Raw genomic sequence first — 22,032 nt, forward strand, 5'->3', positions numbered from 1 at the left:
AAAAGCTATCTGAACAAGTCTATTGTCTCTAATGTCAACATACAAATACTCATCAAAGGACCTTTTCTCTGCCTGCCCTCTCAAGGAACAATTACAAATTAACACCTCACTAGCTCTCCTCTTAAAATCCTTTGGGATACTCAGGAAACGCAGAAGGGGGCGGAGAGGTAGTGGATCCAAACATAAACACCAGGGAAGCCACACCAGGCAAAGGATAACAAGTTTGACAGTGAAGCCTAAAAAACATAGCTGTCCCCAGCAAAGCTCAATCACAGCCACACTCTGCAATGCCAGATTGATAAATAATAAGACTGCAACTATACATGACCTAATAGAGCTCTCTGATTTGACCTTTTTGACAGAGACCTGGCTTGGGAAACATGCAGGCCCAACTCTTGAAGCAACCGTGCCGTCCAATTATTCAGTCTTGCACTGTGAGAGACAAGTCCACAAGGGTGGGGGTGTTGCCATATGCTTCAGATCCTCTTTGAACATAAGGCCCCTGGCCATAGGCCCCACTGAAACCTTTGAATGTCTTGCAGCCCAACTGTCAGCAGAAGTAAACATCAACATATTGCTCATATACCGCCCCCCAAAAAATGGTCCAGCCTTTCTTAAAGAAATCTCTGAACTCTTATCCTGCCTTACAGTGGAACACCCTAGATGGATCATTCTGGGAGATTTTAATGCATGGGTGGAAGATAACTCCTCACGTCTAGGAAGTGAACTAGTTCTCATAATGAGTGAGCTGGGTTTCTCTCAGGCTGTCTACCTCCCCACCCACAAGAAAGGGCACACCCTGGATCTTATATTTCATTGTGGACTTTTAATATCACACATGGATATAAACCCAGTGGTATGGTCTGACCACCACACCATCCACTTCTCTCTGACAGCACCAGCGATAAAACACAGAGGGAAAGAACTAATAAAATACCGTTCTCTGAAAGATGTCTCACCCCAGCACGTTCAGAATATCCTCAACTTCGACACATTAACCAATCATTGCGCAGACCCAGACTCCATGGTCCTGATGTACAACCATGCAGTGTCATCTGCCTATGACGCCCTTGCTCCAGTTCGCATTAAACGGTCTACACCACTTCACCATGCACGGTGGTTTGACAGCTCACTAAAGGACCTAAAGAAAGAAATGCGCAGACTAGAAAGGAAGTGGCGAAAATCTCAGAATCCAAAAGATAAACACACCCTTGTCTCTCACCTGGAAAGCTACCAAAAAGCGATCACCAAAAAAAAAATCCTCCTACCTATCACAGGAGATCGCAAAGGCCGCCAACAGACCAGCCCAGCTATTCCGCACAGTTGATAGACTATGTAACCCATCCTGCCTAAAGCCTACTATAACTCCCTCAAAGGAGCTATGTGAGAAATTTGCTTGCTACTTTGCTGTCAAAGTATCTTCTATTCTGTCTCTCATTCAGTCCACAGCACCCAAGACTCATGCAACTCCTGGAAATAGCTGCAAAAACAACCTAACACCCTGGACTGACTTCAAAAGTATTAGTGAGGAAGAGATCTCAGACATCCTCTGTCGTCTCCGCCAGACAACCTGCGACCTGGACCCTGGACCAACTAAACATATGCTGAAATGCCCTGACCCGCTTGACCCAGCATTTCACAAAATAGTAAATTGCTCTCTGCAAGCAGGGAGGTTTCCTACCTCTTTAAAAGAAGGAATTATCAAGCCCCTTCTTAAAAAACCTTCCATGGATCCAGATGCAATGAGCAGCTACAGACCTGTCTCCAACCTCCCCTTCTTAGGTAAAGTTATTGAAAAGGCTGTCTATCTGCAACTTGAAACCAGGCTGTCAGTAAACAACATCCTGGACCCTCTACAATCTGGCTTTAAGAAACACCACAGCTGTGAAACAGCCCTCATCCAAGTCTGCAACGATCTGCTCATGGCAAGGGACATAGGGGAATGTTCCATCCTAATCCTGTTGGATCTCTCAGCGGCTTTTGATACAGTTGGCCATGAAATCCTGCTTAACAGACTGCAGGAGTACTGTGGCATCAGTGGATCAGTCCTCCAGTGGTTCAGATCATTCCTGGCTGATAGAACACAGAGAGTATCCCTAGGACCTAAAGGCCTCGATTCATCATTGTCTTTGAGATAACTTTTTCCAGTTTGTTAAATTACCGAATTCGAAGTTTAGCGATTTCTAGTTGTATTCATCAAGGTTTTTCGGCATTCGGTGTGAATTCGATAACAATTCGGTAAACATTCGGTAACGTGTCTATTTCCATTTTACAGCGGTAATTTAACACAAGGCCATAAGATTCCCATGGAATTGTGGGTAAAAGGCAGTCCTTTGAGCACTACGTAGCAACATTCTAAATAGGGTGTAACACCTGGACCAGGATTCTGGAAGTGGTTGGGACAATCCCACAATTTGATAGGAGCCTTTTCTAAAAAATTATAGTGCAGCTAGCAAAATTAGTTAACCCTGGCACTGCCTGTGTTCTCTTACAAGATGATTCAAGAGAAATGCAGATGTCGTGTTATAGCAAATAAATCTATTCTCTTACAAATTTATATGGTTGCAGACCTTATTCTTGCCCTTCTGCGCCTTTGAATCACTCTCAGCTGATACATAACCACTTCAAATGGCTCCATCTTCTCTGTCAGCAATGATCTGACAGGAATAACGACAGAGCAGTGAAGGAGATAACTAATCCTAAATGTAACGCTAAACCACGCCCACTTTCTTTTTCATGAATTGCACTCTCTTCCGTTTTAGCGAATCGTTACCGAATCGTTAACGAATGTTCGCTGACAGCTGTAGATAACTTTGATGAATCCTGAAATGAAGTTAACAAATTCGGTATTTTACCAAACTGTTGTTAACAAATTTGCTAAGTGTTGATGAATCGAGGCCATAATGTCCAAACCTGCACCTCTACAATTCGGAGTGCCACAAGGATCAATCCTATCCCCTCTGCTGTTTGCAATCTACATGTTGCCACTCGGTACACTTATCCAACGACATGGCCTGACGTACCACTACTACGCCGATGACACACAGCTATACCTGTCCTTCAAACCTGGTGGAACAGACCCTACTCTAAAAATAAACTCTTGCTTAGCTGAGCTACAGGCAATGATGAATAACTGGTTGAAACTGAATACTGACAAAACTGAGGTCCTCTTTGTCCAAAGCCAGTGCTCGCCATCAAAACCGCTCTATCCTAAAGCAACACCAATCAGGATTGGGAATTCAGACATAAACAGCTCCAACCTTGTGCGCAGCCTTGGCGTACTAATCGATGGGGATTTAAGTTTCAGAAACCAAATTTCATCTGTAGTTAAATCTTCCTACTTTCATCTGAAGAACATTGCAAAGATTAAACATCTGATTCCCCCAGAGGATCTTCCAACCCTAGTTCACGCCTTCATCACATCACGGCTGGATTACTGCAATGCCCTTTATGCTGGCCTCCCCAAAAAGGACCTGCGTCGACTGCAATTAGTGCAGAATGCTGCTGACAGATTGCTAACAAACCAGCCTCGTCACTGTCACATTACACCGATCCTTCGCTCACTGCACTGGCTACCAGTAGAATGGAGAATACTCTTCAAGATTGGACTGCTGACATTCAAATCCCTGCACAATCTGGGCCCTGGATACATGAAGGACTTGCTGAAGCTGCACCACACCTCTCATAACCTCAGATCAGCAAGTTCTATAAACTTGGTCACTCCCAGAGTGCACCTCAAAAAATCTGGAGATAGAGCCTTCTGTCATGCTGCCCCTACTCTTTGGAACTCCCTGCCACACCCAGTAAAGACAGCACCATCCCTGGAGCTATTCAAATCCAGACTGAAAAGCCACCTATTTAGCCTGGCATTTCCGGACTTTTAAAATTCTTCCTCTGTACCACGATGGTCGGAGCCATGCTTATGCGCTTTGAGTCCTGTGGGAGAAAAGCGCTCTACAAATGTTATTTGTTGTTGTTGTTGTTGTTGTTGTAATGCACCATGTCATAAAGCTTGAATCGTTTCAAATTGGTTTTTTGAACATGACCATGAGTTCACTGTATTCAAATGGCCCCCACAGTCACCAGATATCAACCCAATAGAGTATATTTCGGATGTGATGGAACGGGAGCTTCGTGCCCTGGATGTGCATCCCACAAATCTCCATCAACTGCAAGATACTATCCTATCAATATGGGCCAGCATTTCTAAGGCATGCTTTCAGCACCTTGTTGAATTAATGCCTCAGAATTAAGGCAGTTTTGAAGGCGAAAGGGGGTCAAACACCGTATTAGTATGGTGTTCCTAATAATCCTTTAGGTGAGTGTATGTTATTTATGGTGACCATTATCTGAGAAATAGACTATTTGATCATATTTTCTCTTTTAAAGAGACTGAAGCCTAGAAAATAAACAGGTTTTTAGTTTAAAAACCTGTATAACATAATTGCCCCACCTAAAACGCTGCATCCCACGGCTGAAAACTCCATAAATCACCCCAAACTCCCTGGGGTACATTGTTGGGGCTCCTTCCTTGTAGAGGCAGAGCTTTGGGCTGTAGCTCTGCCTCTACTCCTGTCAATCGGCACGGATTTCAGCCTCTCCCCGCCCCTCTCAGTGAAGAAAGACAGAGGGGCGGGGAGAGGTGGAGATATGCGTGGATTGACGTGCATGGAGGCAGAGCTACAGCCCAAAGCTCTGCCTCCCCCCGGGCACTGCTGGCAGCAAAATCCACGACCAGGAAAGTCGAGAATTTTTGCCCAGGGAGTTTGGGGTGATTTAAGGAATTTTCAGCCGCGGGGATATGTGGCGTTTTAGGTGGGGCAATTATGTTAAACAGCTTTCTAAAGTAAAAACCTGTTTTTTTTTTTTTTTTTTTTTCTAAGCTTCAGAGTCTCTTTAATTAGGCCCGGTTCACATTAGCGTTCCCTGTCCGGATCCGCATGATCGGATCCGGACCGTATACTGTACAAACGGAACGTACGTTCCGCATATCAATGCAAAGGCTATGCGGACGTTCACACGCGTCCGTTCCGTACAGTATGGAGCCGGACCGGATCCGGACTCCGGACACTTTTCCAACATGCGCTATTTTTTGGTCCGGCTCATCCGGCCCACGCACCCGGACCGGAGCCTGACTGCACCATCCGGATACAGAAAACCAATGGGAAACGGAAGCACAGAACACACTGGAGACAACACCGGACGTTCTACCCCACTTCCTATGAGGATTTATAGCGGCCATTTCGGATGGGGACACATGAGCCCAGGATATCTGGAGTGGAGCAGCAGTGACACACGTGCTGGAGCTGTTTTGGCAGTATGTCGGAGGTGGAGGTGAGGCCTACAGCGGAGGACCTGATTCTACAGGTGCACCTTCTGCAGACCCCAACAAATTTTAAGTTTTTTTTGTTTTTGTTTTTTCCCCACGGATCCGGATGGCAGCCTGAAGCAGTCCTGATGCAAACGGACCGGATCCGGATCGGAACCGTACGGTTCCAATCCCGATCAGGTCCTGATACGATCCGGTCCGTTTGCATGCCAAAACGCAAGTGTGAACGGGGCCCTACGGTCTACATTTATTAGGTGTCTCTAGGTACCCAAAGATTGCTCCAACTTCGACTCCACGGCCCTTTTGCAGTTTGAATATTGGAGTTTTGGGGACTTGAGGTGTACTTTAAAATCTCAGTATTTAATATTGATATCAGTATTTAATATTATTTTAAGTTTTTTTTTGTTAGAGCTCATAAATAATAAAGTATTCCAGCTCAGGTACAGTTTTTCTGTTTTTAAAGGACTTCCGAGGACAGATGGCCAAAAATAGATCAGTACCTGGGTGCTTTTTGTCCCCATAGAGGGGTGCCACCCGCACCCTCTGTTACATTTCACCACCATATAGTGGTGACTGAATAGTTTAGTGGTTAAAGTGGATCCGAGGTGAACTTTTACTCACTGCATAATTGTGTTCTTTTCCTATTGTTTATAGAGCATTCCTCAAGCCAATTACTTTTTTGTTTTTGTTCTAATACTCTAATTCCCTATAAACTAAATAAACCACGCCCACAGGTTTTCAGAGAGCATTGGCAATAGCAAGGGCTCATGGGAGCTCAGTCTGGGCAGGAGGAGGAGGTGTTACTAGCCATTGATTTCAGAGGCAGAGGGGAGGAGGGGGGGATTAGGTTTTTTTCACAGGCTTAGTGATCAAGATACAGATAAGCCTGCCTCTGTGTAATGTTTACAAACAACATGGCTGCTGTCATTGTATCTGTGACGCCGGGCGACGCCCAGTTGGCCAAAACGCAATTGCGGTCGCTTTGCGACACAAATCGTTAAACCAAGATTTGATGTGTAGTCTCCCTCTGCCTAGGAACAGCTGGGGGATTTGTCTTAGCTGAGTAAAAGCCTGGGGGGAGGTGTTAATTAGCTTGGACATATTCCCTGTGGAAGGCAGAATAACATGGAGGCATGAATTCTATTTTCTGTTCTGGGAACCAGGTGACACCTAGCTGATCTCATGTAGATGTTAATTAACCAAAGGGTGATAAGGAGGCCTAGGTTCAGCCAGGCAGGCTACGAATCCCCGGGAGGTCTTGACACCTTGCTCCCTGGTAAGGATCAAAGGGAAGCCAGCTGCTAGCAGCTAGCACACATCCTGAATAACCTGTTCTCATAGCATAATCAATAACTTCCCAGATCTGTCATATTTCTGTGGTTCCTGAGATGGCAGCTTCGCCAAATGTGGGGGAAGTGTAGCATGAGTCCCGGTGCTGGTTCTGAGGAAGTTTCAGAACATTCTGAGGTAAAGACTGCCAGTTAGGCAGTTTGAAAGTGCCCTGATGATACCACAGGGGTCCCACCCCTCATGTCTGGTATCAGGGCGCTGGGTAAATCGAGACAGACCTGAAAATGTTAATAAATCTGCCCTGACCTGTACCGTTCTGTGAGATAGAGCCCATGTATGGTTCGATATGATTTCTGGTCCCCAGGACAAGGGGAGGGCTCCTCTCATCTTCTAAGGGGGTGTGTGGCTCCCCGCCCTCACTCCCTCCTACTGAATCAGGGGCATAAGAATGGCAGAGAACCCAAACTCAGTGTCCTCCACCCTGAAACATCATCTTGATTTCATCTGTGCCAGCTTGAGGATATGCTGGCATCCACCTGGTCGGAACTCTGAACTTTGATTGAAACCAAGAACTTTACAAGTTTTCCCACTAAAGGACATCTTTCCAGGAACTAAGTATTTTTTCTCCCTTCTTTTATTTTTCATACTGGCTATTACTGTTTTAATTGTTGATTTTAATAATTGTCTGTATATATTAATTATTTATATTGCTTTCAATAAACCGACGCTATCGTCAGTTGTTGTTCTAGCTACCCTATTATTCAGCACACACACCGAAACTGATCCCAGATCTCTGAAGAGACGCTACTATTGTTTGTTGTTGGCTAGACAGAATACAGCGTGTTTTAACCGTTTTTATTTGTAGATCTAGGCTCAGACAGGCAGCGGGCTCCTCTGTCCCATGGTAACAGAGGTGGTGGCAGATACCCTGGAATCGTGTGTAAGTTGTAATTACCTGTACCTCACAGGCTCCCTTCTGGTCGGGCTCCTGCCCAAATTTCTGTCGGTTTCTGCGCAAAGATCGCGGCCAAAGCTTGCATGGTCTGTGTGCTGAAACCGATTAGAAGGCAATTTGAGGTCTGACCACTAGGGGGTCCTGTGACAGTATCACAGGAAGAAATAATCATTTTCTATTACAGCTGTTTGCAGCTATATTTGCTGTGTTAACTATCTAAACTTTAGATAAAATATATAGACAAGTTACTTGTTACAGTTAGTTTTTCATCTCGGATCCGCTTTAAAGGGAAACTGAAGCGAGGAACATTATTTAAAACAAAGGCATGACATAGCTGCAAATGCATATTACATACTAACCTCACCGTCAGTTCCTCTCAGAAGCTCACCATTTTCTTCTTCCAGTGATCCCATCCAGTTCTGACAATATTTTGTCAGAACTGAAATATACCAGTTGCTGTCAGTTATATATCAGCAGCTGTCAGTTACAACTGAATGTGCAAGGTAATGTCCATGTTTCCCCATGGCTCAAGTGGGTGATATTACAGTTTAACAGTGTGCTGACCAGAAAACTGTTAGGGGGTAATGGCCATTTTCAAAATGGAGGACAAAGAAATCCATTGATCACAGTGAACAAACAGGATGCGGGAGAGGAGAAAGAGATTGAATGGTAGACTACACAGGAGGCAAGTATGACCTGTGTATGGTTATTTTGACTTTTTATTTTCAGTTCAGGTTCTCTTTAAGGGCTCTGCCTCTGACACAGGCGACCTGGGTTTGAATCTCGGCTCTGCCTGTTCAGTAAGCCAGCACCTATTCAGTAGGAGACCTTGGGCAAGTCACCCTAACAATGCTACTGCCTATAGAGCGCGTCCTAGTGGCTGCAGCTCTGGCGCTTTGAGTCCGCCAGGAGAAAAGCGCGATATAAATGTTCTGTGTCTTGTCTTGTCTTGCCATTGTTTTCATAGTACTGGCCCCAGGTCGGGTCCCACCTCCACCTCTCCCCGCTCTTCTCAGTGAAGGAAGACAGAGGGGTGGGGAGAGGGGGAGAGACATGCAGTACTCATGAACGCAAGTACGGCTGCTCAGCTCTCTTCCAGCTGCGTGAAGTGATCGATGTGAGCACTCCCGATGGACGCATAGGAGGACGCGGCTGGAGGAGGGCTGAGAGCTGCGCAGCCGCACTCGCATCCATGCGTACTGCGCAGCTGCGGCTCAGCTTGGCAGCCATTTTTTTGAGGGGAATAATGAAATAACCCGTGCGGTGGGGTCGGGACCCGACCTGGGGCCAGTACTGTGAAAACGATGGTGGCCAAATGTAACGGAGGGTGCGGATGGCGTCCTCTATGGGGACAAAAAGCACCCAGGTACTGATCTATTTTTGGTCGTCTGGCCTCGGACGTCCTTTAAGAGAAAACCTACCTACTACTTTTTGTTTAAAGACAGCATACACTGGTAGTTGAATCACTGTTTGCAAGTAAACTACGTATGGGGGGAAAAATAACCGGTGTAACAATATGTGTATTATTATTTTCAGGTTTTCAATAAGAAAAATGTAAAACGCCAGAATGTGAAGAAGGAGAAACACTGTGGCAACAGGGATATTAACAGCATTCAAGAACTGTATCCTTCTTATTCATGTTTCCAGATTTTATATGATTTGACATGTACACTACTGTGGCAAGGAAAGGTGAGATTTAAAGTGAATCCGAAGTGAACTTTTACTCATTGCATACTTGTATTCCTTTCCTATTGTTTATAGAGCATTCCTCAAGCCAAATACTTTTTTTTTGTTTTTGTTTTAATACTATAATTCCGATAAACTAAATAAACCACATCCACAGGTTTTCAGAGAGCCTTGGCAGTAGCAAGGGCTCATGGGAGCTCAGTCAGGGCAGGAGGAGGAGAAGGTGTTACTAGCCATTGATTTCAGAGGCAGAGGGGAGGAGGGGGGATTAGGTTTTTTTCACAGGCTTAGTGATCAAGATACAGATAAGCCTGCCTCTGTGTAATGTTTACAAACAACATGGCTGCTGTCCTTGTATCACAGGAAGAAATAATCATTTTCTATTAAAGCTGTTTGCAGCTAGATTTGCTGTATAAACTATCTAAACTTTAGATAAGATATATATAGACAAGTTACTTGTTATAGTTAGGTTTTCATCTCGGATCCGCTTTAAAGAGGAACTATAGTAAAAATAAAGTAATGAATAAAAATTTGTTTCTTTTTTTTTGTCCTTTTTTTTTTTTTTTTTTTTTTTACTATATGCCTTTATTTACTCACTGTTTGCCCATTGTAAAATCTTTTCTCAGCCCGCTTTACATTCTGAAATGTAGCACATGTGGCGACCTCTTTAGTTCTGCCAGATGATCTCTGTAAAATGTTTGTCTGCTGAGCGTTCTTTGCACAGATGGAGATACTGCTTGCTTGGCAGTTGGAAATAGCTCTTTTTTTCCACAATGCAACAAGGTTCACAGACAGCAACATTTTAGGGTCATGGCCCTGACTTCACACTGTGGGGGGGGGGGGGGGGTTATCACAATGTTAACAATATAGATGTCCTGTTTATTCGAGAAAAGGTAAATATTTCTCATGGGAAATGGGTATTGGTTGCTGTTTGGATTGACGTTCAATACTGGGTACACTTACATTTTGTTTCTTGTATTTGCAATTAAAGGAGTTGGAGGTACCATAAATAAAAGTGGGAGGTGAAGGTTTTATGTACTAATTTCACAGTCTTGGTATAAACATAAATGAATGATATGCGGGCACCCAGAAAGCAATCCCGTGCTAAAACAGCATGGCGCCGGTTTAAGTGTTTCCAGGTCAGAGGATAGAGTTATTAGATGAGGTGTTGGAAAGTTAACCGGCCTGGACACTATAAGGTGGGAAAATAAATTACGGGTGGATGCGTAAGGTAATATGGTGTGCAAGTCATGAGTGTTAAGTAGGTGATGATGGGTTTGAACACAGTACGGTCAGTTAAGATATGGTTGGTGGACAAAGTGATGTAAACGGTTGGTAGGTGAGTGAAGATGAGGTAGCATAGTGGAGTGAAATTATAGATTGGGGTGGATGGGACTCCGGAGGGTGGAATAAGGGAAGTGTGGAGGATATATGAGGGGGAGGAAAGGTAAGATTTTAGGAGGTTTGGATTAGATGAAGTGTGGGTAGGTAACGGTTATAAAATGTGACATGTTGACACATTTGGGTGGAATGGAAGAATACATTAGAGTTAGAGTAAACATGTTGGACACAGTGCTATTGACGGGTATGTAGTTTAGATGAGGGGTGCTATCATTTGGCACTTTCTATGCAGGCATCCCTCTTCCCTACCTACACTCGTCTGTCTTGTGACAGTTCCCGCTAATCTAAGAATCCTTTCTGCTGTGGTAACATCGTTTTAATGCATTGGCTGAAACCATACACTTGAGCTACCGGTAGTTTAAGATGATGGCTGCTTGCCAGCTCTGAATATGGCTACAGGATATGTATGATTTGGGGAGGTGCAACAGCATAACAAAGGAGTTGTGCGGTGATGTGGTGTGCACTTTGTAAACCTTTAAGATTTAAAAGTGCCCCTATGGGGTACTTTCCTCGGGAGGGTGAAGCCTCTGAATTCTAAAGAGACTGGATCTGCAGTTCTGCTTAGCAGTGAGGTTGCCATATATTTGCTACCTGTATGTTTGTGTGCCCAGATTTGGAAGTTGTTTGGGGTACATTACATTATAAGCTCTGTTTTTACAGCTGGAAGAATGTGTCTGGCATTGTATACATCCTTTACTCTTCTTACAGTATTGAGGTAGAAACTGAAGAGGAAAACCTGCTGGATTCTTATACCACACCTTCAAAGGTCAGTATTTGCCCATTAAACACTTGAAATTGGAGTAAATGTGTAAAATTGTCAGGCTTGCTCTTAATTCATTGTGCCGGTAGTTTGATGGCTACAGTGAGCATGAACTTTCTAATTTATGTGAAATGCAGATATCAAGAGGTGTATCCACACAAAACAATAACATTTCTATAACGCTTTTCTCCCATATGACTCAAAGCGCTTAGGCTCTCTCACATTCAGTAATTGGTTGTAGGATGAAGTATTCAAACAACAAAAATTATATTTCTGCAAATGCCAAACTGAACAGGTGCGTTTTCAGTCTGGATTTAAACACGTCCAGAGATGGAGCTCCCTTGATCTGCTGAGGTAAGGAGTTCTATAATGTAGGAGCGGCATGACAGAAGGCTCTGGGACCAAACGTTTCCAGGTGGACTTTGGGTATGACTAGATTATTAGAACCTGTGGATCTGAGATTGCAGGGATTGATACGCAGCTGCAACATTTCTTTCATATATCCAGGGCCCAGATTATGTAGTGATTTAAATGTCAGTAGGCCGATCTTGAATAGGACCCTCCCACACATAATTTAGATGCCTTCCTGAGTACCTGAGAATTCACAAATGGAGCACAACAGAAGTCCTGGTCTTTACCTAGCTGTCCATGAGCAACCGTTAGTCCTGTGTTGATGACCTTTCTGGACAGTGAGGCTCGGTTCCCATCTGTAGCATGATCACGAGAGGCCAGCGGGAGCGGACAGTGTAGTGTCCGCTCCGATTGTCCACTGTCATCCGGCTGTAGCCTGGGACAGATGCATTACCTCCTGTAAAGATCTGTGCATGCAGATGCTTATCAAGGCAAAACAGGAATAAGAGATCACTTGTAAAGAAATACTGAGGTCTGCACAGATTGAATTTAAAGGTGAATGAATGTGTTTATTCTCAGAAGTGCAAATTAACATGTATACACATACAAACAATATGCATGTAATCGTACAATATGACCACAGTGCCCCGATATCACCCTGACTAATATTTACAGTAAATATGCAAAAACACGGGTCACACAATATGTACAATAGCAGCAATCAGGAACACTGATTACACAATATATACAGTAGCCACACACAGGAACCTGGATCACACAATAGCCACACACAGGAACCTGGATCACACAATATATACAATAGCAATAATAATACAATATATACAGACATGTATCAGCACACAGGAGAATAGTAGTACAGGCCAGGATTAATGATCAGAATATCAGACGTATACAGACAGTGGGCAAGAGAAAAGTCAGACAAGGCAAGAGGTTGATACCGGGAGATCAATACAATATACAGGAGGCAAGGAGCTAGGAACAAGGATGGGTGACCAGAGCACAAGGCCTACAGCACAAAAGGATCTAGTGATGTTCTTCTGCTAGAGGCAGCGTTAAATACTGCACAATGGTCAGGTGACCGTTCACAGAGTTCTAGAGATGAGGTGAGATCTCTGCTGGTGGACAGCAGACGTTCATGTAAAGTCTATAGTGTGACACCAGCAGGAATTCAAACAGCAAGCAGCATGACATTACCCCCCCCCCCCTTTAAGAGCAGCCTCTGGACGCTCCCCCAGACCTCCAACTTACACCCACCTGGGTCCCAATAATCAGGCAAAACGGTAGGCAGCAAATACCATGGCAGAGCAGGCAACAGGTGCCAATTCTGGGTGGGCAGGGAGGGATATAATTCAAAAACAAAACCACAAATCTTTGGAGACTGAGCAGCTGGACACTGGAGAACCTGGACAGTAAGTGACTTGAAAGAGTCATGCAGAATCACCCATCCTTGCTCCTAGCTCCTTGCCTCCTGTATCTTGTATTGATCTCCCGGTATCAACCTCTTGATAGACTGCAAACCACCAGGCAAAACTGTAGACTTGGCAACAGGCTGGAGATCATCAGATGTAATGGGCTGGGCAGCAAATTGAGCACCACCAGGAAGAACACTGAACTGGATACCATCGGTAGGGACAGCAGACTGGAAGTCATCAGGAGCAGGAACAGCAGACTGGAAGTCATCAGGAGCAGGAACAGCAGACTGGAAGTCATCAGGAGCAGGAACAGCAGACTGGAAGTCATCAGGAGCAGGGACAGCAGACTGGAAGTCATCAGGAGCAGGGACAGCAGACTGGAAGTAATCAGGAGCAGGGACAGCAGACTGGAAGTCATCAGGAGCAGGGACAGCAGACTGGAAGTCATCAGGAGCAGGGACAGCAGACTGGAAGTCATCAGGAGCAGGGACAGCAGACTGGAAGTCATCAGGAGCAGGGACAGCAGACTGGAAGTCATCAGGAGCAGGGACAGCAGACTGGAAGTCATCAGGAGCAGGGACAGCAGACTGGAAGTCATCAGGAGCAGGGACAGCAGACTGGAAGTCATCAGGAGCAGGGACAGCAGACTGGAAGTCGTCAGGAGCAGGGACAGCCGACTGGAAGCCATCGGGAGCAGGAACAGCAGAAGCAGGAACAGCAGACTGGAAGCCATCAGGAGCAGGAACAGCAGACTGGAAGCCATCAGGAGCAGGAACAGCAGACAAAGTGTGTGATAGCTGTGCCGCAGTAGAAGTCCATAATGTCCAGGTAGCAGTAGGAACACAAGTCTGTAACAACTGGACAGCAGCATAAACGGGAGGAAACTGAATGCCAGCACGAGCATGTAGTAATTGAGCATCATCAAAAGTCTTTGCAAACAGGATGCCAGCAATAGCTTGCGGGAGCAGGGTGCCTAAAGTCTTTAGGGAATGCATGCCAACCAAAGTTTGCATAAATTGGGGGTCAGCAGAGAACCATGAAACTGGCTGGATCCAAGGCTGAGCATCAGGAAGCTGGACGGCAGGAGGCCAGAAAGCATCCGGCAGAACATCAGGCTCAACAATGACCTGAAGACCAGCAGGCTGGGAAACATACTGTTTAGTTTGAGGCAGGACAGCAGCAGGCTGAGCAACTTCAGACAGGGAGGCAGCAGGCTGGTGAGCTTCAGACAGACAAGACAAGACTAATAACATTTATATTGCGCTTTTTTCCTGGCTGACTCAAAGCGGAAGGCAGCAGGCTGGTGAGCTTCAGACAGGGAAGCAGCAGGCTGAACAACATCAGGGATCTGGACCATTGGCGGAGCACCTGGCTGGGCCCATTGGCTGAAATCCCAATGAAGCCTGTGCGGGCTGGAGCGAAGACTGTGCGGGCTGGAATCAACACTCTGTGGGCTGGATGCAACACTACCGGCTGGATGCAAGTCTCTGAGGGTTGGATACAAAGCTCTGGGGCTGGATGCAAGTCTCTGTGGGCTGGATGCAACGCTCTGCGGGCTAGATTTCTTGCTGGCACAGGAGGAGATTTGGAGTACAACATTCCCTTCCAGGCTGTTAAGAACACTCAAGCCTTTTCAGATTTGCATACTCGTGAATCAATTAATGATTGCAGGGAATTGACAGTGTAATGGTTAAGGGCTCTGCCTCTGTCACAGGAGACCTGGGTTTGAATCTCGTTCTCTGTTCAGTAAGCCAGCACCTATTCAGTAAGGAGTTCTTTGGGCAAGACTCCCTAACACTGCTACTGCCTACTGAGTTCGCTCTAGTGGCTGCCTCATAAGCGCTTTGAGTCCGACAGGAGAAAAGCGCTATACAAAAAAAGGAATTATTATTATAATACAAGCTTGCATAATACTTTTTGTCTTTCTTGAAATAAAAGTCAAAAAGAGACCCCCTGTCATCTTTCAGAATAGTAGTCAAAACTGCAATATCAGCAGGGCTAAATGGTGGATCAAGAAAATTATCCTGGGAAATGTACTTTTCAGCAACCAATTAAGGACCTGCAGCAGATCCTGCACATCTTCTGCAAACAAGATTTTCTGTTTTACATATTTTTGCAAAATTAGATCTAGAAGGTTGTGTTCCCACTTGAGCTGAGAACGGACATTCTTTGTTCGTTCTCTGCTCATCACAGAACTGACATTGAACGGCTCTGATTTTATATATAGAAGCTATTCACATTAGTCAGTCTGCATATATGATGTGTACACAGGAATCTCATATATACGAAATAACATCTATGCTGTAAGTATAAAGCCTAATGTGTAGCCGTGTCACTAATAGAGATGGTCAATGAGATGGAAATAATTCTGCGTTGATTCTGATTTACGCAAATGTACGCACTCTCTTTGCTCATGAAATCAAATAATTTGATATGTTGTTAAAATTTGGTTTGGTGACTACGAATTAAAGGGTACCTGAGAAGGATGAAAAGAAAGTTTTATACATACCTGGGGCTTCTTCCAGTCCCCTTCAGGCTAATCAGTCCCTCGCTGTCCACCTCCACCACCTGGATCTTCTGCTATGAGTCCTGGTAATTCAGCCAGTCAGCGCAGTCCGGCCGCATGCCGCTTCCACAGCCAGGAGCGCTCTGCACCTGCGCAACAGTGCTGCGCAGGTGTAGTACGCTCCCGGCGGCGGAGTGTGTGCATGCACACTACGCCAGACTGGCTCAAGTACCTGGACTCATAGCAGAAGATCCAGGTGGCGGGAGGACAGCGAGGGACTGATTAGCCTGAAGGGGGCTGGAGGAAGCCCCAGGTATGTATAAAACTTTAATTTCATCTGTCTCAGGTTTACTTTGTTACACAGTAGTACTATACTCTACATATGCACTCTCCACAAAGCTGCAGGGAATCCACTGAGAATGTTGTGCACATTGAACACAGAGGTGTTGTTTATCACCCATAAACCTGGTTCAGATTGTGCATGAAGAATGTGTAATAGAGGAAGAATTTGCTTATTCCCCTGCAGAGTACCTGCGCATCACTCTTACATGTACCCACAGTTACATTGCCTATGGCCTGATAGATGTTCTTTGTTCCAGCCTGTACCTTTTACAAGTACGCTTACCAAGGACTAGTTTTAGTCTATGACTAAAGGGAATAAATATGGCAGTCTCCATATCCTTCTCACTTCAGTTTTTTTTTTAAATTCCTAAGGGTTGGCAGTTAAGAGACGAATTTCATGTTACATACTTTCAATCAACAAGATTGTAATATGCAAATTAGAGGAGTCGGAGTGGGTGGAATCCTAAACCGAGGAGTCGGAGTCAGTGGATTTTTGGACCGACTCCACAGCCCTGGAAATAAGGCTGAAAATTTTGTTACAGAGTCTCTTTAACCAACAACTGTAGACTGATATGGAGTCTGACATATTTATTTCCTTTTAAACAATACCAGTTGCATGGCTATTATGCTGATCCTCTGCCTTTAATACTTTTAGCCCTAAACCCTGATCAAACATATGCAGATCAGCTGTTTCTAACATTGTCAGATCTGACAAGATTAGCTGCATGCTTATTTTTGGTGTTCTTCAAAAACTACTACAGCCAAATAGATCAGCAGTAAAGCCAGGCAACTGGTATTGTTTTAATGGAAATGCATAAGGCAGCCGCCATATCAATCTCACTTCAGTTGTCCTTTAAAGGATATACGAGGTGAGGCATTAGAACTATATATACCTGGGGCAGAGCCGGCCTTTGGGGGTGGCAAGTGGGGCAATCGCCCCAGGCCCCGCGCCTGAGGAGGCCCCGCACCCTCTGCAGTGCTGGGGAGAGCGGGCGTAGTTGTTAAAACTCAAGTGTCTTCACCGATGCTCCCAGCTACCATCTATTTCCTCTCCCAGCATCTGTGCATTGGTAACAGCGCCCTCTATGATTACGTGACCGCATGTCACCACAGGGGGGCACTGTTACCAATACACAGATGGCGGGAGAGGAAATAGATGATAGCTTAGCTGGGAGCATCGGTGAAGACACGTGAGTTTTTAACAACTATGCCCGCTCTCCCCAGCACTGCAGCCACCTTATCTAACCTGTACTGCAGGGCGCCTACCTATATAATCTATACTGCAGGGCATCTACCTATATAATCTTTACTGCGGGGCACCTACCTAGATAATCTATACTGCGGGGCACCTACCTATCTAACCTATACTGCAGGCTGGCACCTATCTAACCTACCGTATACTGCAGGCTGGCACCTATCTAACCTATACGGCAGGCTGGCACCTATCTAACCTATACTGCAGGCACCTATCTAACCTATACTGCAGGCTGGCACCTATCTAACCTATACTGCAGGCTGGCACCTATCTAACCCATACTGCAGGCTGGCACCTATCTAACCCATACTGCAGGCTGGCACCTATCTAACCTATACTGCAGGCACCTATGTAACCTATACTGCAGGCTGGCACCTATCTAATTTATACTGCAGGCTGGCACCTATCTAATTTATACTGCAGGCTGGCACCTATCTAACCTATACTGCAGGCACTTATCTATCCTATAGTGCAGGCTGGCACCTATCTAACCTATACTGCAGGCTGGCACCTATCTAACCTATACTGCAGGCACCTATCTAACCTATACTGCAGGCTGGCACCTATCTAACCTATAATGTAGGCACCTATCTAACCTATAATGTAGGCACCTATCTAACCTATACTGCAGGCTGGCACCTATCTAATCTATACTGCAGGCACCTATCTAACCTATATATAAATTATCTCCTAGGAGAAAACTCAGGACAAAAAGTTAATTGCATATGGGCCTCACTGTGAATATGTAGCACAAAACCTTAAAGAGACTCTGTAACTTCAAAAAGATCCCCTGGGGGGTACTCACCTCGGGTGGTGGAAGCCTCCGGATCCTAATGAGGCTTCCCACGCCGTCCTCTGTCCCACGGGGGTCTCGCTGCAGCCCTCTGAACAGCCGGCGACAGGCCCGACTGTAATTTCAATATTTACCTTTGCTGGCTCCAGCGGGGGCGCTGTGGCTGCTTTCGGCTCGGAAATAGACGGAAATACCCGATCGCCATCGGGTCCACTCTACTGCGCAGGCGCCGGAGACTTGCGCCTGCGCAGTAGAGCGGACCCGACCCGACAAAAATAACTAAATCTCTTCTTTCTGAGTTTTCAAATGCTTAATGACCTTATAAAATGCAGTATGTGAAGAGAGATGAAAGGGGAGGGGTATAGAAAGGACAAAGGCTACCATTATAAGTAAATTGCATTGCCATTAGAGACAGTTGATCAGAGCTTGCCCAGTCTTTTCTGCAGAGCAAAGCATGTGATTTTACACCCAATAACTCCAGATCTAGTTGGAATTCTTCTGAATGTTGCAACTAGTGTATGTGAGGTCATAAGTTGCTATGTGGGGTCATCAGTGGGGAGGGTTGCTTGCTCCAGTGTAAGAGAATCTCACCTCTTGGATAACAATGTTTTAGTTGGGTCTGTCATTACAGGCTTTAACTTTTAAGCAGGCTGAGGGTAGCCTTGTTTACTGCCCTTAACCTCTCTGGCAGGGCATTTCTGTCTGGAAGTCAAAAGGGGTACATTGTTTTTCCAGAATTGTAGGCTTCCAATAAAAATTATGGAGTAGTCAAAATCCAGGCAGAGGTGCACACACACACACACACACACACACACACACACACACACACACACACACACACACACACACACACACACACACACACACACACACACACACACACACACACACACACACACACACACACACACACACACACACACACACACACACACACACACACACACACACACACACACACACACACACACACACACACACACACACGTTCTTCAAAGTAGCCACCTTTTGCTTTGATTACTGCTTTGCACATTCTTGACATTCTCTTGATGAGCTTCAAGAGGTAGTCACCTGAAATGGTCTTCCATCAGTCGTGAAGGAGTTCCCAGAGATGCTTAGCACTTGTTGGCCCTTTTGCCTTCACTCTGCGGTCCAGCTTACCCCTAACCATCTCGATTGGGTTCAGGTCTGGTGACTGTGGAGGCCAGGTCATCTGGCGCAGCACCCCATCACTCTCCTTCCTGGTCAAATAGCCCTTACACAGCCTGGAGGTATGTTTGGGGTCATTTGTCCTGTTGAAAAATAAATGCTGGTCCAACTAAACGCAAACCGACTGGAATAGCCTGCCGCTGCAAGATGCTGTGGCAGCCATGCTGTTTCAGTATGCCTTAAGTTTTGAATAAATCTCCAACCGTGTCACCAGCAAAGCACCCCCACACCATCACACCACCTCCTCCATGCTTCACGGTGGGAACCAGGCATGTAGAGTCCATCCGTTCCCTTTTTCTGCTTCGCACAAAGATGCAGTGGTTGGAACCAAAGATCTCAAATTTGGACTCATCAGTCCAAAGCACAGATTTCCACTGGTCTAATGTCCATTCCTTGTGTTCTTTAGCCCAAACAAGTCTCTTCTGCTTGTTGCCTGTCCTTAGCAGTGGTTTCCTTGCCGATATTCTACCATGAAGGCCTGATTCACACAGTCTCCTCTTAACAGTTGTTCTAGAGATGTGTCTGCTGCTAGAACTCTGTGTGGCATTGACCTGGTCTCTAATCTGAGCTGCTGTTAACCTGCGATTTCTGAGGCTGGTGACTCGGATGAGCTTATCCTCCTTCCCTCTCCTTAGGTAAGTATCTGTTTTGGGTTTTTTTTCAATTAACATTGACTTTAAATTTATCATATGTAGCGACATCTTTATTTTTGGCAAGGTGCACCACTGCAGAATGTTTGTGTTCCGAAGTGAGCAGAAACAACTGGCTAGTCTCCCAAAGTGTACTGGAAAGCTTGTGACTGCTTAACCTAGGCTAAGCATCACTGGGAAAATGGGGTTACATACCAATATACAGCAATATATACACTTCTCAAAAAAATAAAGGGAACACTTAAAGAGACTCTGTAACATTCAAAAGATCCCCTGGGGGGTACTCACCTCGGGTGGGGGAAGCCTCCGGATCCTAATGAGGCTTCCCACGCCGTCCTCTGTCCCACGGGGGTCTCTCCGCAGCCCTCCGAACAGCCGGCGACTGTGCCGACTGTCATTTCAATATTTACATTTGCTGGCTCCAGCGGGGGCGCTGTGGCGGCTTTCCATTCCGAACTACACGGAAATACCCGATCTCATTCGGGTCCGCTCTACTGCGCAGGCGCAGGAAACTTGCGCCTGCGCAGTAGAGCGGACCCGACGGCGATCGGGTATTTCCGTGTAGTTCGGAGCCGACAGCCGTCAGAGCGCCTGCGCAGGAGCCAGGAAGGTAAATATTGACGTCACCGCTGCCCGGACTCCACGGAGGGCTGCAGCGAGACCCCTGACGGATGGAGGACGGCGTGGGAAGCCTCATTAGGATCCGGAGGCTTCCCCCACCCGAGGTGAGTACCCCCCAGGGGATCTTTTTATGTTACAGTTCCTCTTTAAACAACACAATGTAACTCCAAGTCAATCACACTTCTGTGAAATCAAACTGTCCACTAATGCTGGGAATACACGGTTCGTTTTTGCCTTCGTTTAAACCTTCGTTTCGATTGTGCCTTTTGTCCTTTTCGATCCCGAAATAATCAGTCATACGGTTAATATCACCACCCACGGTTTAGTTTTTTTTTCCGATTCTGATGGTTTCGTTTTTCCAATGATCGAAGGCTGCAAAGAAACGAAACGAAAATCCCTTTTTACAGGGACGGACTAGCATAAACGAATATATAATCGATCTGAACAGCCATCAAGCCTACCAATGGCTCGATTAGATGGATAAAGAGAGATAATATCAAACATGTTCGATCACTAGTCGTTCGTTTTTGGGGTCTATTAATCGAAACTATAATGAGATTATGACTATTTTCACATACGTTTTCAACACTCGATTCGTTTACCGAACGAATCGAAGGTTTAAACGAAGGCAAAAACGAACCGTGTATTCCCAGCATTAGGTAGCAACACTGATTGACAATCAATCTCACATGCTGTTGTGCAAATGGAATAGACAACAGGTGGAAATTATAGGCAATTAGCAAGACATCCCCAATAAAGGAGTGGTTCTGCAGGTGGTGACCACAGACCACTTTTCAGTTCCTATGCTTTCTGGCTGATGTTTTGGTCACTTGAATGCTGGCAGTGCTTTCACTCTAGTTATAGCATGAGACGCAGTCTACAACCCACACAAGTGGCTCAGGTAGTGCAGCTCATACAGGATGGCACATCAATGCGAGCTGTGGCAAAAAGGTTTGCTGTGTCTTTCCGTGTAGTGTAGAGCATAGAGGTGCTACCAGGAGACAGGCCAGTGTATCAGGAGACTTGGAGGAGGCTGTAGGAGGGAAACAACCCAGCAGCTGGTCCGCTACCTCTGCCTTTGTGCAAGGAGGAACAGGAGGAGCACTGCCAGAGCCCTGCAAAATGACCTTCACCGAGCAGCAAAGGTGCATGTGTCTGCTAAGGTCAGAAACTCCAGAAGGAGGACTCAATGAGGGTGGTATGGGGGCCCGGTGCCCTCAGGTGGGGGTTGTGCTTACAGCCCAACACTATGCAGGACGTTTGGCCTTTGTCAGAGCACACCAAGATTAGCAAATATGCCACTGGCACCCTATGTTTTTCACTGATGAAAGCCGGTTCACACATGACAGATGTGACAGAGTCTGGAGACGCCATGGAGAATGTTCTGCTGCCTGCAACATTCTCCAGCATGACCATGCACAGCCCTCCATGTGCTCACCAGTGGAAGCGTG

General features: G+C 45.7%; 1 protein-coding gene across 1 annotated transcript in view; it reads left to right on the forward strand.

Moving 5' to 3' along the window:
- POLA2 (DNA polymerase alpha 2, accessory subunit) overlaps positions 1-22,032 on the forward strand; it is a 99,921-nt gene that overhangs the window by 20,456 nt on the left and 57,433 nt on the right. Inside the window, exons 4-5 of the mRNA XM_068261128.1 lie at positions 9,111-9,196; positions 11,370-11,427. Coding sequence (XP_068117229.1) covers positions 9,111-9,196; positions 11,370-11,427 — 144 coding nt within the window. The remainder of the gene's footprint in view (positions 1-9,110; positions 9,197-11,369; positions 11,428-22,032) is intronic.

This window comes from Hyperolius riggenbachi, chromosome 11, assembly GCF_040937935.1.
Source record: "Hyperolius riggenbachi isolate aHypRig1 chromosome 11, aHypRig1.pri, whole genome shotgun sequence".
Lineage (NCBI taxonomy): Eukaryota > Metazoa > Chordata > Amphibia > Anura > Hyperoliidae > Hyperolius > Hyperolius riggenbachi.